Below are 16,826 nucleotides of genomic sequence, written 5' to 3' on the forward strand. Positions count from 1 at the left end.
GCGCAAGCTTGTAATACCTGCGCTTGGGAGGCAGAGACAGGAGGATCGCGCAGGTTCGAAGCCAGTCTCGCTGGCTTAAGAGACTCTGTTTCCAAATAAAATACAGTTAACAGGTGTGGGAGTGTACATAGGTAGAAGGGTTCTATCCCCAGTACCAACACACACACACACACACACACACACACACACACACACACAAAAGAGTTGGGTATGTAGCTCAAAGGTAGAATGCTCCTGAGTTTCATCCCAGTACTGGGGGGCGGAGCGGGGGGGGGGGGCGCGAGCTGGGTGTGGTGGTGCATACTTGTAATCCCATTATTTGGGAGGCTGAGACAGGAGAATCTCAGGTTTGTAGCCAGCCTCAGCAACTCAGCAAGGCTCTTTACAACTCAGTGAGACCTTGTTTCAAAAAAAAAAAAACTACTACACACACACACACACACACACGCACACGCACACGCGCGCGCGCATGCTGTGCGTACCGAATGCCTTTGGGTTCAATCACCAGTACCACACACACACAAAACAATAACAACAAACTGTTTTATCATTGCAAATATATTTTCCCACCAAAACACTTAAAAGAATGGCTGAAAGTCTATTGAAAACATCTTACTCCTGTCTGCATTGTACATATCTTCAAAGGCAAATTCCAGCTCTCTCTGCCAGTCTTCTTTCATCTCGCTGCGTTTGTATGGAAGTTCAACTAGCTGAGGTGGCATTTGTGCTACAGTCTGCCTTCTGCGTGCCAGGTCCTCTTGTTGTAGCTGCTTGAGTTCTTTCATTAGTTTCTCTTGATTCTTCAAGAATAAAGAGATTAATGACAACAACTGAGTCAAACTTTGGACAGTAACACCAACAGTGAGAAAAGTGAGGAATCCATGAGGAACAGGACCCAGAGTTCCCTCCTTTCCTCTACCATTTGTTCTAGTCCAAAACAAATTGCTGTTAATTTGTCCTTCAAGAAATAGTTGCAGAGCTAGGCATGGTAGCTCACACTTGTAATCCTAGCATTTGGGAGGCCGAGAAAGAAGGATGACAGTTCCCGCCAGCCTCAGCTACTTAGTGAGGCCCTTTCAACTCAGTGAGACACTGTTTCAAAATAAAGAATAAAAAAATAGGGCCAGTACTGGGGGGGGGGGGGAGCTAGCTAGCAAGCAAGCAAGCAAGAAACAGAAAAAAAGGAACAAACAAAAAAAGAAACAGTTGCAGAATGACAGATACTGTGATAAAAGCTAGGGGAAAATGTCTCAATTCTAGCTTAGTAGTGAGACCAACAAGAAGTAGCACTAGTAAGTACAGTGAGAGAGTGGTGCTGCTCAGGCCACAAAGTTTCAAAAGTATCTGCCAGTTATAGTTCTCCTTTAGAAGGAAGTCATGAAGTTACTTTTTATTTCTGTTGTCATGGCTCCTGCAAGGCACTGTGGTCCAGTTCTCTTTCACCTGTTTTGAGTAAGCACTAAGATACAAAGTGAGCTGGGCCTGGTGGCCCATGCTTGTAATCCCAGCAATCCCAGCATTCTGGAGGCTGAGACCTGAGGGAGGATCACAGTTTGCAGGCAGCCTCAGCTGCTTAGGACCTTTGCAACTTAGTGACACCCTGTTTCAAAATAAAAAATAGGGCTGGGGGTGTAGCTCAGAGGTAGAATGCCTCTGTGTTCCATCACTAATACTCCAAATAAATAAATAAATAAATACTAAAAAGTAGGGCCGGGGAATGTAGCTTAGAGGTAGAATGCCCCTGGGTTTCTTTCCCAAAACAAAAAACAAACAAAAAAGATACACAGTGACTGTGGCTGCTACTTTACTCTTCCATTTCCACTTTTAAAGGGATCTCTATGTATTTCTTTTTTTCTTTTTTTTTTTTTTTTGCAGTATTGGGGATGGAATCCAGGGGCATTCCACCTTCAAGCTACACCCCTGCCCTATTTTTAATTCTTTATTTTGAAACAGGGTTTCACTGAGTTGCAAAGGGCCTCACTAAATATTAGCTAAAGCTGTCCGTGAACCGTGATCCTCCTGCCTCAGACTCCCAAATGCTGGGATTACACCCAGCTCTATGTATTTCTTTATGCTCAGAGTATAGGTATTATTAAAGTTTAAGTGCAGTGTTTTAGTGAGATTATCTAAATTTTGATGGTAGAGGGTAATGAGGAAGATAAGGGTGACAGACCCCTCATTCATTGTGATATAAATTTAGTCAGATAAAATGGGTAAAGGAGCCGGGAATAGTGGCACACGCTTGTAATCCCAGCATTCGGGAGATTGAGACTGGAGGATAGCGGTTCGTGGACAGCCTCAGCTACTTAGTAAAGCCCTCTGCAACTTAAGAAGACCCTGTCTCAAAATAAAAGCTTGGAGGTCGATGCCCTGGGTTCCATCCCCAGACCCACGTGTGCGCAAGAAAAAAAAAAAAAAAGGCAAAGGAGGAATAGAAATAAGAAAAAAAGCAACTGCAGCACAAAGGTGTGGGGATGAAGGCACTGAGAACTAGTACATAGTTCATTATAGCTAAGGCATGGAGTGCAAGGGTGATTAAAGGAAAAAACAAACAAACATAAAAGAGATCAAACACAAGCCCAGTGTGGTGGCGCACGTTTGTAATCCCAGTACTTGGGAGGCTGAGACAGGAGGATCACAGGTTTGCAGCCAGCTTCAGCTACATAGGCCCTCTGCAACTTAGACCTTGTTTCAAAATAAAAAATAAGGCTGGGCTCAGAGGTAGCATGCCCCCAGTACAGCAAAAAAGAAAATAAAAGACAAAACACTAGTTACAACATACTCTAGCAGGAATATTATCCTGGACCACAATAGGGTCTACAGTACAAAGGTTCAGACAGACAGAAAGAAATCTGTATGCAATTAGAGTACATGGTTTTTGGTGACCATTCTTACTTAAGAAACATAAAGTCTACAATATGGTCGATAAAAACATGTTACATAATTGTCAAGAGATAAAATACCCATACTGTTCTTTGTAAAGTTTTAAATATTTTCTCATTTGGAGATGGTTTTTTAATTTTGGGCAAGCCCTGAAAAAGAGTGAAATTATGAACAAATACATTTTACTAAGATTCAATTCATCTCAATAAATTAACTTCAAGGTTCTTTGAATAAGTGTACTATTCTGGCACCCTGAAATCTTGCAATGTTATTCTACTTGTTTTACTTTTAACAGCAACAAGCATTATCACTAGAATTTACTGGGAATTTATGAAATTCATGCACATGTCTAAGGGCTTTACTAAACTCATTTAATCCTCATAAAAGACCTGATTAATCAGGGCTCAGACAAGTTAACTTGACTAAGATCAAATACCCAAGTAGTAAGGATGAGAGGAAAATCCAGGCAAAATGACTATGGTACCCACTTTCTAAACCACTAAATACTATTGCTTTTACAAGAAGAATGTGTTAATTTATGATTGCTTTCAATTTTTTTTCTATAAGTTTAAGCCTTTGATGAGAAGAATTACTACAGTTGTACATGTATGTCCACACAAGTTTTTACCTCATTATGACGTATGAATATAATGCACCAATAAAAAAATTAAACAAAAAGAAAAGAGAATTACTAGTAACAATTCAGACATTCAGTTATTTTAGTCCCAATTGACTTCTAGTTTACAAAAGCCAAAAATTTAAGGGAGGTCATAGTTCAGTTCAAATTATACAAATAAACTTTCAATTGATAAGCATTTAATTTTCATAAATGTACTTAAAAACCCATTTCTAAGGTGGGCACTTAAAATATTCAAATGCATCAGTCAAATTCATTAAACAAGCTGGGCATGGTGGTGCACACTTGTAATCCCAGCATTTGGGAGGCTGACACTGGAGGATCGCAGTTCACAGAAAGCCTGTTACTTAGTGAGGCCCTCTGCAATTCAGTGAGACCCTGTTTCAAAATGAAGAATAAAAAACTGGGCAGGGGGTGTAGCTTGGAGGTCAAATGCCTCTGGGTTCCAGGTTCCATACCCAGACCCGAAAAAAAAAAAAAAAAAAAAAAAAAAAAAATCAGAAAAAGTGAGACGTCTAACAAGATGAATAATTTTTATGCTGTGTTTCAAGAATAAGCACTAACTGATCAATAACAGTGAGGCTAAATTGACACTATTTTGCAAGTCTACAACATTTTCAAAAAGCAATTAAGTGCTTTGCTCAATAAATGTTTAATGAATGAATTTCCAATCAAGCAAAATGCAATCCAGGTAATTAGAAAAGTGATTAATTTCTTGTTAGGCTACTTTTGGACTGATTAAACTTTTAAAAAAATTATTTAATAAGCTGGGAAATAATAAGCTGGGCATGGTGGTATACACCTGTCATCCCAGAACTTGGGAGACTGAGACCACTGGTTTGAGGCCAGTATATGGTAGTGAGTTCTTGTTTCAAAATAAAAAATAAAAAGGGCTGGGGTATAACTCAGAGGTAGAATACCCCTAGTTTCAATCCTCAGCAATGCTCCCCCACAATTCATTAGTTAAATTCTTAGTATAGCAATACACTGTAAGAAAAGCTTATTCCAATCTGAAGTTTAAGTAACAGGGCAAAGGAAAATGGAAAATTTGAAAGCATAAGAATCAGAGACTATATTTAATACCCTACACTCCCTTACTTTGAGCACTGCAATGTTATTACAAGGCCTATCAGTAGCAGTCAAAGGTAATATTTAATTCTTACCTGGGCCAAATGGATCCTTTTCATTGCTTGGAAACCCCGTACGTGGGCCTTTTGAAACTGTTCCACTCTCTCCTGTGCTGCCTGTCTTTGTAGTTCTTCTAATCGTTTAGCTTCTTCTTCAGCAGCCAAGTGAGCATCTGGCTAGCAGTCAATACATTTTAGACATATATATATATATTTTTAAGTGTGAAACAAAGATATAACTAAGGAACAAACAACTTGACAATCACATTTCCTACTTATGTAAAATATTAAGAGTTATATGTTCAAATACCCACAAATACCAACAGCATGCATTTATAAAAAGGATAAAATTTCTAATATAGTCTTATAAGTTGGTCATTTCAAAACAGATTTAGACTTTACTAATCCAGAGTCTTCCAATGTTTTCGAATAAAGAAATACCTTAAAAAGACAAAGTTGGCTGGGCATGGTGGCACACGCTTGTAATCCCCACACTTGGAAGGCTGAGACAGGAGGATCGCAAGGTTTGAAGCCAGCCTCAGCTACTTAGTGAGGCTCTCAGCAACTTAGTGAGACCCTGTTTCCAAATAAAATATAAAATAGGTCTGGGAGTATAGCCCGGAGGTAGAAAACCCCTGGGTTCCACCCCCAGTGTGTGTGTGTATGTGTGTGTGTGTGTGTGTGTGTGTCTCACACACAGAAAGAAAGAAAGAAAGAAAGAACGAAAGAAAGAAAAGAAAAGAAAGAGTGTAGGTAGTATATGGAAAACAGAGAGATTTATCTTTGCTTTTTAGCAGATATTTCCTTCTTGACTTCAGACTAACAAAGGCCAAAACATCTTTAATATAAATTCTGGCTTGCTAGAGCTTAGGCATAACTGAAAATTATGCCACCACATAATCAATCGTCACCTCATTAACACAACAACACCAATATAACCTGGATATACTCTTATTATCTGAATATTAACTTTCAAATATAGGTAATTATTTTATAGGTATTCAGTGTGAAAGTCTTTACGTACTTTATAAGTTGAATTTCTATCAATAAATTACAATAATGATAAAAGCTATTAACTTTATGCACAAGATTAAAAACTCAAATTGCGAGATGAATAAGAGACTAATATGAAAGAGTACTAGGCAAACAAGTTTATTAAAAACATTGTAAGCAGACAGGCACAGTGGCACACGTCTTTAATCCCAGCACTTGTGAGGCTGAGAAAGGTGGCCAGCAGATTTAAGGCCAGCCTCAGGAACTTAGCAAGATCCTGTTTCAAAATGAAAATGAAAATAAAATAAAACAAAATGGGGCGGGGTTGTAGCTTGAAGGAAGAATGCTCTGGGATAAAGTCCTAGTACTTAATAAATATTAATTCATCAAGATATCAAGCATATTACCCTTGGGTGATAAAATCAGATAGCTTTCCTAGTTTATGTTTATATATAGAGTCCCAATTTTTCAAGAAGGGCATATTTTATGATAAAGAAGTTTTTTTTTTTGGGGGGGAGGGTTACTGGGAATTGAACCCAGAGGAATTCTACTTCCAAGCCACATCCACCAGCCCAATTTTATTTCTTATTTGGAAACAAAGTCTCACGAGGTTGCTGAGAACCTTGATACGTTACTGAGGCTGGCTTTGAACCTGTGGTCCTCCTGTCTCAGCTTCCCATGTACTAGATTACAAGTGTGCACTACCAACCCAGCAATAAAGAAGTTTTAAAACCTACTATTTTAAAAGATAGTCATTTATTAGCCGGGCATAGTGGTACACGCTTTAATCCCAGCACTTGGGAGGCTGAAATAGGAGGATTGTACAGGTTCGAAGCCAGCCTCAACTACTTAGTGAGGCTCTCAGCAACTCAGTGAGACCGTTTCCAAATAAAATATAAAATAGGTCTGGGAGTGTAGCCCGGAGGTAGAAGACCCCTGGGTTCCGTCCCTAGTACCATGAATAAATAAATAAATAAATAAATAAATAAATAAACAAATAGCCATTTACATAGCCATCTACTTTCTTTCATTCACTTAAGAGCATCATTTACCTGACATGAAAAGTCAAAGCACATTTAAGAGATTTTTTAATCACAATTATCCTACAATGATTAATAGGATTGTTAAAATTTTTGAAATCTGAGCTGGGTGTGGTGGTGCACACTTGTAATCCCAGTACTTGGGAGGCTGAGACAGAAGGATCACAGTTTGTGGACAGCCTCAGCTACTTAGTGAGGCCCTTTGCAACTTAATGAGACTTTGTTTCAAAATAAAGAATAAAAAATAGGGCTGGCGGTGTAGTTTGGAGGCAAAATGCCCCTGAGTTCCAGCCCTGATACCACAAAAACAGAAAAAAATCTTTAAAATCTGGCTACAAGATAATAATTCAATTCAGCAAACACAGAAATAATACAGCGAGCATATAAGCAAACAGTAATTCAATCACCTGTGTTGTCACCATCTCTCTATTCACAAAAGTAGAAATATGATGGTAGGTAGAACTATTGGTTTTCACTGAAGAAATTCTTTTTACTTCAATGTTCTAGAAAATGGAACATAAAAAAAACATATGGTTTGGGTTAAAAGCATTGATTTTTTACTTAAGAGATGGATCCAACGTGAAAAAAAAAACCATTACCAGCAACAACAAAACAAACCCTGCATTTAAATCAGTGCTATGGTTTAACTATATTTTGTACTTTTCAAAACTTATGTTAAAAATTTATCCTTGCCAGGTATAGTGGCACACACTTATTGTAATCCTAGTACTTGGGAGGCTGAGACAGGAGGACTGCAGGTTCATGGACAGCCTCAGCTACTTAGTGAGGCCCTTTGTAATTCAGTCAGACCCTGTTTCAAAATAAAGAATAAAAAATAAAAAGGCTAGGGTAGTATAGCTCAGAGGCAAAATGCCCCTGGATACCATCCCCAGTACCAAGAAAAAACAAAATAAAAATAAGCTAGTTTGGCTAGGTCTCTCATGGACCACATATTTCTAGCGACATGATGTCCTTTGTCGACTTTGGACTCTCTGCCAGCAAGAAGGCATTCACCAGATGCAGCCCCTCATCTGGTGTCCAGAACCATGAGGCAAAACAAACCTCTTTTCTTTGTAATTTTTTTTATAATATCCAGTTTGTGTTATTATATTATCAGCAACAGAAAATTGATTAGGACAATCAGTTAACTTCATTTGACATAGCCCTTGACTTTCAATTTTCCTCACATGGGAAATAAAGAATAATTTCTACCTTGCTAGGCTACTATGGTGATTAAATGAGATATGAATAAAAAATAAGAACAACTAAAAATAAGAACAACTAAAATAAAGTATGTGATACGTATCCATTTTCTTCACTGTGGAAACAGCTAAGATTTCAGTTACAAAAAGTAGTTATCTTCTTGGGTTATTTAAGGAAAGACCTTCTTGGTTTAAGAAGACTAGTCTAGATTCGTTTCCTCAGACTTCTTCAGCATTCACATTTTTATTTGCTTAGAGAAAAAGTGATACAGATGTACCTGCATTCTGTGTATATGACACAAGATCCATAAGGGTACACCTCCCTTGTTCCCAAATACTCCACAACCTAGGCCTCCTAGACCAAAATCCTTCTCCTTCCTTCTACATCATATAGTCACAAACCAACTGAAAACATGGTTGGAAACACTGCTCTTTCCCAAGCCATTTATATAGGCTTGAGTAAGAGATCTCTTTCTGAAATAGTGTTTTCTACTCAAATAAGAGCACAATCACCCAGATCTTAGTTTATAAGTGCCATTTCTCACTAACATGAATTAGGGCTCTCTGGAGACGCCAGATGTGAGATTAGGTGAGTTCATAGTTAGCTTGGGTCATTGCTGGGCTAGAGAACAAACAAATGTAATTTTATCCTACTGATAAAATTTCATACACTAAAAATATCAGAAAAAAGAGTGACTACATAATATTGAATAAATAAAAACCCACAAGTCTACAGTGATATCCACAAAAGAGAACAGAAGACAAAAACACATTTCCCACCACAGAAATTACAACCACCTTTACTCTGAAACTGGTAAAGGGTAAGACAAAAAATATATGAAATCAAATTTTGCCCAGCCATAAGGGAGAACAAAATCATGACATTTACAGTGAAATGTCACAAAAAAAAAAAAAAGAAAGAAAAGAAATCAGCACTTACAAAGATAATGTTTTGGTTGATTTTTATAAAATGTTTTATTTTGGCATGTTATGAGCACTAGGAATTAGGACAAAAGGAATCAAAAGACTTCATGAATAAAACACTGCCTTTTCCTTACCTTACACTGTTCTGAAGGAGTGGCTGAAATACGACTCTTCAACCTGAGCCTTGCTGGATCAGTGTTACATAGCAGATGGCTCAAGAGAAAAGCATGAAGGCTGACAAAACTAAAGAGCTAAGAGAACATCTCCTACTAACACTGATCACAGATACATAAAATATACTTGCCTTTACAACTAAACTACACATTCCTGCATTTGTGGGTTTTTTTCATTTCTTGGTTTTTTAGATAGAAATAACTGTGATTTTTACAATCACCTAAATAGCCATTTCCATCACCAAAAAAGCTAGTATCAGAGAATCAATGCTTTCTTAAATTCAAATTAATTTCTACTTTACTTAATAAATTAAATACTTAGAGCTCTAATCCTATTATTTTATAATTTTGGAGTTTTTTTTTTTTTTGGTGGTATTGTGAGTGGAAGTCAGGGGCTTTTCTACTTCCTGGCTGTACTCCCAGAACTATTTTATACTTTATTTGGAAACAGGGCCTCACTAAGGTACAAGTTGCTGAGAGCTTCACTAAGTAGCTGAGGCTGGCTTCGAACCTGTGCAATCCTCCTGTCTCAGCTTCTCAAGTGCTGGGATTACAAGCATGTGCCACCACACCCAGCCTTATAATCTTGAAAAATTTTTTAAATTTATTTGAACATTAATTTCTTTATATAAATGATGACTAGTGAGCTAAACTCAAATATGGAAAAGGCAATAGGATAATTAATACTGTTTTTTTCAACAAGTAAAGGACATTAAAAAAAAAAATGCTGGGTATGGTTGCATATGCCTATCATCCCAGCTACTTGGGAGAATGAGGCAGGAGGATTGCAAATTTGAGGCTAGCCTGGACAACTTACCAAGATCCTCTCTAACAATAAAAAAACAAAAGGGCTGGGTATGTAGGTCAGTGCTAGAGTATTTGCCTAGCATGTGTCAGGGCCTAGGTTCAATTCCCAGTACCGTAAAAATTTAAAAAATAAGAAGGTGAAACTATTAATAGCTTTTTAAAAACCCAAACCATTAGTTTTCCGAACAAAACAAAAATGTTGAGACCAATGAAGAAAACTGAACACATACGGGGCATTACGTATCAGAAAAATATCAGGTTTTAGCCAGGTGTGGTGGCGCACGCTTGTAATCCCAGCATTTGGGAGGGAGAGACCGAGGACCGTGGTTCGTGGACAGCCTCAGCCACTTAGTGAGGCCCTCTGCAACTTACTGAGACCCTGTTTCCAAATAAAGAATAAAAAAAAAAAAAAATCAGTTTTTTTTAAGTAGTTATATATCAGAAATACATACTGAAGTATGTATGGGTGAAATAATACCTAGACTTATTTTTAAATACTCCAGATGTACTTATGCATTACTTGTACAATTAAGTTTAAACAAATATTTTAACCTCTATAGAATTGTAATAGCAAGGAATTATCATAACCTAGTTCCTCCCAAAGCTCAAAGTAATTCACCTCAAAAAGAGCTGGAGGAGGCAGCGGCCGACTTGTAATCTTGGCAGATCTCTCTTTTTCCACAAGCAGGGCTTCCTTTCGAGCTTTTATAGGCCTTAGAAAACAAGAGATTCATTAATTAATCTCTCAGAGGTAATAAGAGTTAAAAACATAAAAGCCATAGGATCTCTAGAATCCTATGAGTCTCTGGAATCCTATGAGTCTGATCCCATGGGCTCAGTATGCAGCTTAATAAAGGGTCAACATTGAGTGGACATGTAAAAAATGTTTATCAACAGAATTAAAAGAGGAATATCTAGTGCCAGGCATGGTGGCGCACTCTTGTAATCCCAGCACTTGGGAGGCTGAGACAGGAGGATCGCACAGGTCCAAAGCCAGCCTCGGCTACTTAGTGAGGCTCTCAGCAACTTAGTGAGACCCTGTTTCCAAATAAAGTATAAAATAGGTCTGGGAGTAGAGCCCAGAGGTAGAAAAGTCCCTGGGTTCCACCCCCAGTAACACACACACACACACACACACACACACACACACACATGAATATTAAAGACTTAAAACTCCACAGTGGGGCCCAACCCAATAAATTTCTAGTGTTCTTTAGAACAGTTCAGAGTAAAAAAAAAATCACAAAAAACTAGGAATGCTGAATAGATGGGCCATCATATAAGATGACCTCTGCTGACCAGTAAGACTCCCTCGATAACATGCAAAAAATACCGAGGACTTCCACAGTCCATAATTTCTTTTTTCTGTTCTTTTTCTTTTTTTTTTTTTTTTGGTACTGGATGCTTCTACCCAGAGCCTTCTACCTCCAAGCTATACCCCCAGTCCTATTTTTTATTCTTTATTTTTGAAACAGGGTCTAAGTTGCAGAGCCTCACTAAGTAGCTGAGGCTGGCTGCAAACCTGTGATCTTTCCTGTCTTAGCCTCCCAAGTACTGGGATTACAAGTGTGCGCCACATGCATGGCTTTTTTTTTCTTTTCTTAATTACTTTGATTTTTATCCCCCCCCCCTTTATTTGTGGTAATGGAGATGGAACCCAGGGTCATTCTACCTCTGAGCTACACCCCCAGCCCTATTTTTTATTCTTTATTTTGAAACAGGGTCTCACTGAGTTACAAAGGACCTCACTAAGTAGTAGCTAAAGCTGTCCGTGAACAGTGATCCTCCTTTCTCAGCCCCCCAAATGATGGGATTACATGTATGTGCCACCATGCCTGGCTTTTTATCTTTTTTTTTTTTATGTCAGAGATAGAGAATAAGTTTTGATTAACATGCATTCTTAACGGGCCATACATTTCTCCAGCAACTCAAATGAACCCAAAATGATTAGAACACAACTAGAAGAGAAAGCTCATTTGTTATTACACTAAATAAACCACCTCCCCACTGCATATTTTTAAATGCATTTTAATAAACACAATTTGTATACCATATGATTTTTTATTTAGTGTCTGCTTATATAGTATCCTATGTAACCTCTATTTCCAGTCATGTTAGTTTCAATTAAGAATATGATAAAAGTTAACACATTACCAAGATTTTTGTTTCATTAATATTTCTTTTTGATTTTTCTGTAGTTTGAGGGCCTCTTTATGTCGCACTTCTGCTTTTCTTTTCCTTTCTGCCGTCCGTCGTGCCAGAGCATCCAAATCAGGTTCCTAGAAGCACATGTTACTTAATGTCATGTCAAACAACAGTAATGCATCTACTTAGAATCAGAACAGAAATGGCTTTTCAGTTTTGTCATCTCTTCTTACATACTACAGAAGTACTTCCCAAAGCATAGTAATGGTACCCATGGCAACAGCCTTATCAAGAGGGATAAATAGAATGACGAAAAATAAAGCAATCAGCCAAAATAATGCAACCAGCCAACACATCATTATAAAACATAAAAAATATCAAACTAATAGGAACAAGGGTCAAATCAAGTAAAAATGAAGCCATTGGAATTAAAATGCCAATACAGGTGGTTGCTTAGGGCAAAAATCATGAAGATGCCATACTAATGACTGAAGTTTGAGAAAAATTTCACTAAAGCACAAAGTTAATGGTAGCACACAAAAAGTCACAAAAATCTGACATCAGAACTTAAGGCTTTTACTAAAAGTACAAACTAAAACAAGGGTCAAATAAAGACTGCCACACTGTTTAAAAAGACATTTTCTTCCCTCACTAATCATCATCAAAGATTTGTCTCCTATGGCACCAGCCTGTTTATTGTGTGACTGACTCTGGGATCACAAACTAGTATTTTCTAACCATAAACCACAGTAAACAAATAAAAATAAAGTCAGGGAGGAATCTGAAATACTAAACAAGTTCTACCTTGCCCTTATGAAAGTCATCAATTTTTATTATTTGTGAATGAAATCCAAGTGTATATTCATTTAACTATACATGTTTAAAGGTATTAGGGATAACACAGAAATTAGAAGGTATTAGGGATAACACAGAAATCTGAATCCTTCCCACTGATTCTATCCAAAAGGCTTGAGATCAGCAACATCTGATTTGAAAGGCTACTATTTGGCCTATACAGATATGTAAGAACTGGTAGAGAATGCTAATTTAAACACCAAGGAAGATACATTTTACTTGATTTAGCTTACTAGGAAATGAACATATTATTATTCACAAGTTGTATTAAATCAACTACAAAAGCTCAGTTTTCCCACAGCAAACTATATATATGTAAACATTTTTTACAAAATATTTTTTATCATACAAGCATCTGATAAATATAATTTACTTTTAAATAATATTACTGCCACAATCAGGAAGTCAAAGAGGCTCACTCACATTCTCTTTGGCCTGTCGATGTCCTTCTCCCATATTTCTTAAACTTGCCAAATACAGTTTTTCCAAATTCTGTATTTTCTGAGTCTGTGATTCTTCCCATTCTGCCCTAAGCTCCTCTGCCAAACGAGTAAAGTGCTGATGTCTCCTCTGTTTTACATCTTTTCTTATTTGTAAAGCAATATCCTTTTCCTGTTCTCTAACCTAAAAAATGAATTAACAGATTATATGAAGGAGGCTTACTTAAACTTTTGAAAAGTTACTTGGAAATAGGAACACAAATTCTCAAACTCTTATCAGTTCTCCTGAATACTCATGTTAGATAAGGTCTAGCTAAAGCAAAAATCCAAGTGACATAGAAAAAATAAGAATCTCAACTTCTAAAGTCCTTTCACTAGTTTTTGTCTACCCCCACAAACCTCCAAGGGAGCTGCTACTATCACATGATTTAACAAAATTCCCAGCCCAGAGGAGAATAGATAATGCCAGATGAGAACTCCATTTCTGTGGCACACTGTCTCCGATTCTAGAATGGCACCTAAAACGTACACCACAAAGATGTAACAACCTTATTCTAGACCGCTAAGAAAGGAGAATCTATAACTTCCTATTCAGTTTGTGTCAGAAGCCAATAATTTTTGCAATAAATCTTTTCAATTTTCATAGACTACAGATCATTTAAAAATACTTAAAGACTTGTGTTCTAATATTTGAGTTAAATACCTATCTCTGACTCTCCTCCATCCTACTTAACCACCTCAGCCTATTTTTCAAATGTTCCAAAACTAGTTACTATAAATGGAACATTTCATTTAGAATATTAATGATTTGGGGGAAACAAAGAATTTAAAGCTTCATTCTGAATAAATCATACCTGTAGCAATCTTAGTTTTCGTCTTCTTTCATAATCTTCCTTCAAAATGGAGGCCTCTTCATTAGGACTCAATCTCAGATTGCCAGCATTCACCTTTCTTTTCATTTCTGTGTACTTTAAATATAAAGGATCTAAATTTTGACAAAAGAAAAAATATAAGATGTATGCCACTGAAATAAGACACCAAAGAGTAAATTAAAAAAAAAGTTCATATTACTCAATAAAGGGTCGTTCATAGGCAAATAAGATCATTTTGGTAAACAAAGTCCAAACTGTCTACAAACAGCAGTTATAAATCCAGCACTTAGTCCAGGGATAGTGGTGCATACCTATAATCCCAGGACTTGGGAAGCTGAGACAGGAAGATTATAGGTTTGAAGCCAGCCTCTGTAACTTACTGAGAACCTGTTCCAAAAAGGGGGAGTGTGATGGTTGTAGCTCAAAGGTAGAAGACCCTGGGTTCATTCTTCAGTACTCCATCCTCACAACACACACACACACACCAAAATCCAGCACTTAAATCAGTGGTTCTCAGATGTGTGGGAAAGGATCAAAATTGCTCAGAAAAGTTTTCCCCCCACCTACAGTTGACTTATCTCTAGCATTTCCAGAGTTATTTAACTTAGATGTAAAAAAAGCACAAAGACGTGTTGGTACAAAAAAAAAAAAAAATTTCCACAACTATACCTTAACACTTTTTATAGCTCAGAAACCTATCTCAAACCAGTAAAACTAACTTAAACTTCCAGGGTTTTTGGTTACTAGATCCTATCTCAGTCCTAAGTACTGGGATTGCAGGAGCCCTAGAAGTTACAGCAGTATGGTTTGGGGACAGATTTCTGAGTTCTAACGTGTTAAATTGCAGTTGTGGAATAATTATGCTTTGATGTGTCAAGTATGTGTGTGATGTTGGGGATTGAATCAGGGGCATTATACCTCCAAGCTACACCCACAGCCCTATTTTATTCGTAAACAGGGTCTTGCTAAGTTGCTGAGAACTTTTCTATATTGCAGAGGCTGGCTTCGAACCCATGATCCTCCTCAGTCCCAAGTATTGGAATTACAGGCTTGAGCCATCATGCTTGCCTCAATACGGACTTTTAAATTCTATGTTTTACTACTGCCGGATAACGGAAACGATACTCTTTGTTTTGTAAAAGTTTATCCTAAGGATTAAATGGTACCTGGTACACGGTGATCACAAAATTAATGCTAGACTCAGACGATGTGGCTTCAAGACCCAGCACTGCCACTTATGGACAGGAAGACCCAGGAGTCATGTCAAATCTCGTTTTACTGCAAAACGGGAGCAGCAGCTTTGCCAACAGGTTGTTCTAATGATTACGTGACTGAATCAGTGTGAAACTACCAATTACATTCTAACTATTAAAGATTCACAGGACTGTCATTTTTCCCTCTGGCAGTGGGGATGGAACCCAGGGGCATGCTGCCTCCGAGCTACACCCCCAGCCCTACTTTTTATTCTTTATTTAGAAACAGGGTCTCACTGAGTTGCAAAGGGTCTAAGTAGCTGAGGCTGTCCTCAAACCCCGAATCTCCTGTCTCAGCCTCCTGAATGCTGGGATTACAATCGTGTGCCACCACGCCCGGCTAGGACTGTCATTGTTTTAAATCCGGAGCTTGTGCCAGACTTTAATACTAGAGAAATGAAGGTGGCAGGCTCCAAAGCACCTCGCTCGGGCAAGGCTTTAAGGCCCGCGCGCCCCTCCGGGAGGCCGCGCGCAGCCCCGCGCCCGCGCAGGAGGGCTGGGCCGGGACCAGGAAGGCCCGCCGCCGCCGCCGGGACCCTCCCTCCCAGCGCACTCCCGGGTTCCGCGTCGACGTCGGCGCTCCAGCACTCACCTGAGGCCCGGGAAGCCGGAGATCGGAGCCCGAGCTCCGCACAAACTGGCCGCTGCTGGCCCCGCCGAGCGGCTTCCGGGCAGCCGTTTGTGCGCCTGCGCGGCGGCCATCTCCAGGATCTCGTCACTTCCGTCATTCAAACCGCCCGCCAATCACGGGGCCTTACCGCGGGAATCCGCTCGGTCCCGCCTCCCCGGGCCGCGCCGCGGGAAAGCCCCGCGCACGCGCACGCGCACGCAGCACGCAGCACGCACGAACGCGCACGTAGCGCCCTACGCAGCGGCCCATTATTTCTCACGCCTGCTGCAGCTGTGAGGTCTTACTTCATCTGACAGCACCCTCATTTTACAGATTCAGAAACGCAGGTCCAGAGAGAAGAAGCTATTTGTCCGGAGCCTCGAGAGTGACTTTAGTCTTCAGGCGCACCCCCCCCCCCGCATTAAGATGTCTTGGGAAGTGCACCCTTTTGTGTACTAGCCACACAGTCACCGGTCCTGTTAAGTGCAGTTAGTGTCATAGTTTTCTCATACGACAGTGAATCATATCGTGTTCCTCGGCGCCTCCCGAGGTTCGGCATACCCAGAGCATATCTCCAATTTATCTGTTGTCAATAACCTACAATCAGAGGGGCTGAGCACAGCTTGGTATTTATTAAGCATCTTTTATGTGTCAAGTGTTCTGTACCAGGTACAGGGGAGATAAGGGTAAACGGATTATAAGTTTGCCGTCTGGAGGGTGAAACGAGGAATCAAAGGATTAGAAAATGATGGGAGAGGATGGGAAGTTGCGATCTGGTTGCACTGTGAAGAAGGCAGAGAGAAGAGGAGGGGAGAAGGGGAGGAAAGAAGAAAGAAGGCGGGGAGCCGATTAAATCTTGCAGATA

General features: G+C 39.1%; 1 protein-coding gene across 1 annotated transcript in view; it reads right to left on the reverse strand.

Moving 5' to 3' along the window:
• CEP295 (centrosomal protein 295) overlaps positions 1-16,079 on the reverse strand; it is a gene marked incomplete at both ends in the record, with an annotated part of 49,204 nt that extends 33,125 nt beyond the window's left edge. The window contains 8 exons of the mRNA XM_080689071.1: positions 617-800; positions 4,684-4,824; positions 7,088-7,183; positions 10,406-10,499; positions 11,941-12,065; positions 13,210-13,410; positions 14,081-14,211; positions 15,944-16,079. Of these exons, the coding sequence (XP_080545197.1) occupies positions 617-800; positions 4,684-4,824; positions 7,088-7,183; positions 10,406-10,499; positions 11,941-12,065; positions 13,210-13,410; positions 14,081-14,211; positions 15,944-16,079 (1,108 nt within the window). The remainder of the gene's footprint in view (positions 1-616; positions 801-4,683; positions 4,825-7,087; positions 7,184-10,405; positions 10,500-11,940; positions 12,066-13,209; positions 13,411-14,080; positions 14,212-15,943) is intronic.
• Positions 16,080-16,826: the final 747 nt, after the last annotated feature.

Source organism: Muscardinus avellanarius, assembly GCF_963383645.1.
Source record: "Muscardinus avellanarius genome assembly, chromosome: 1".
Taxonomy (NCBI): domain Eukaryota; kingdom Metazoa; phylum Chordata; class Mammalia; order Rodentia; family Gliridae; genus Muscardinus; species Muscardinus avellanarius.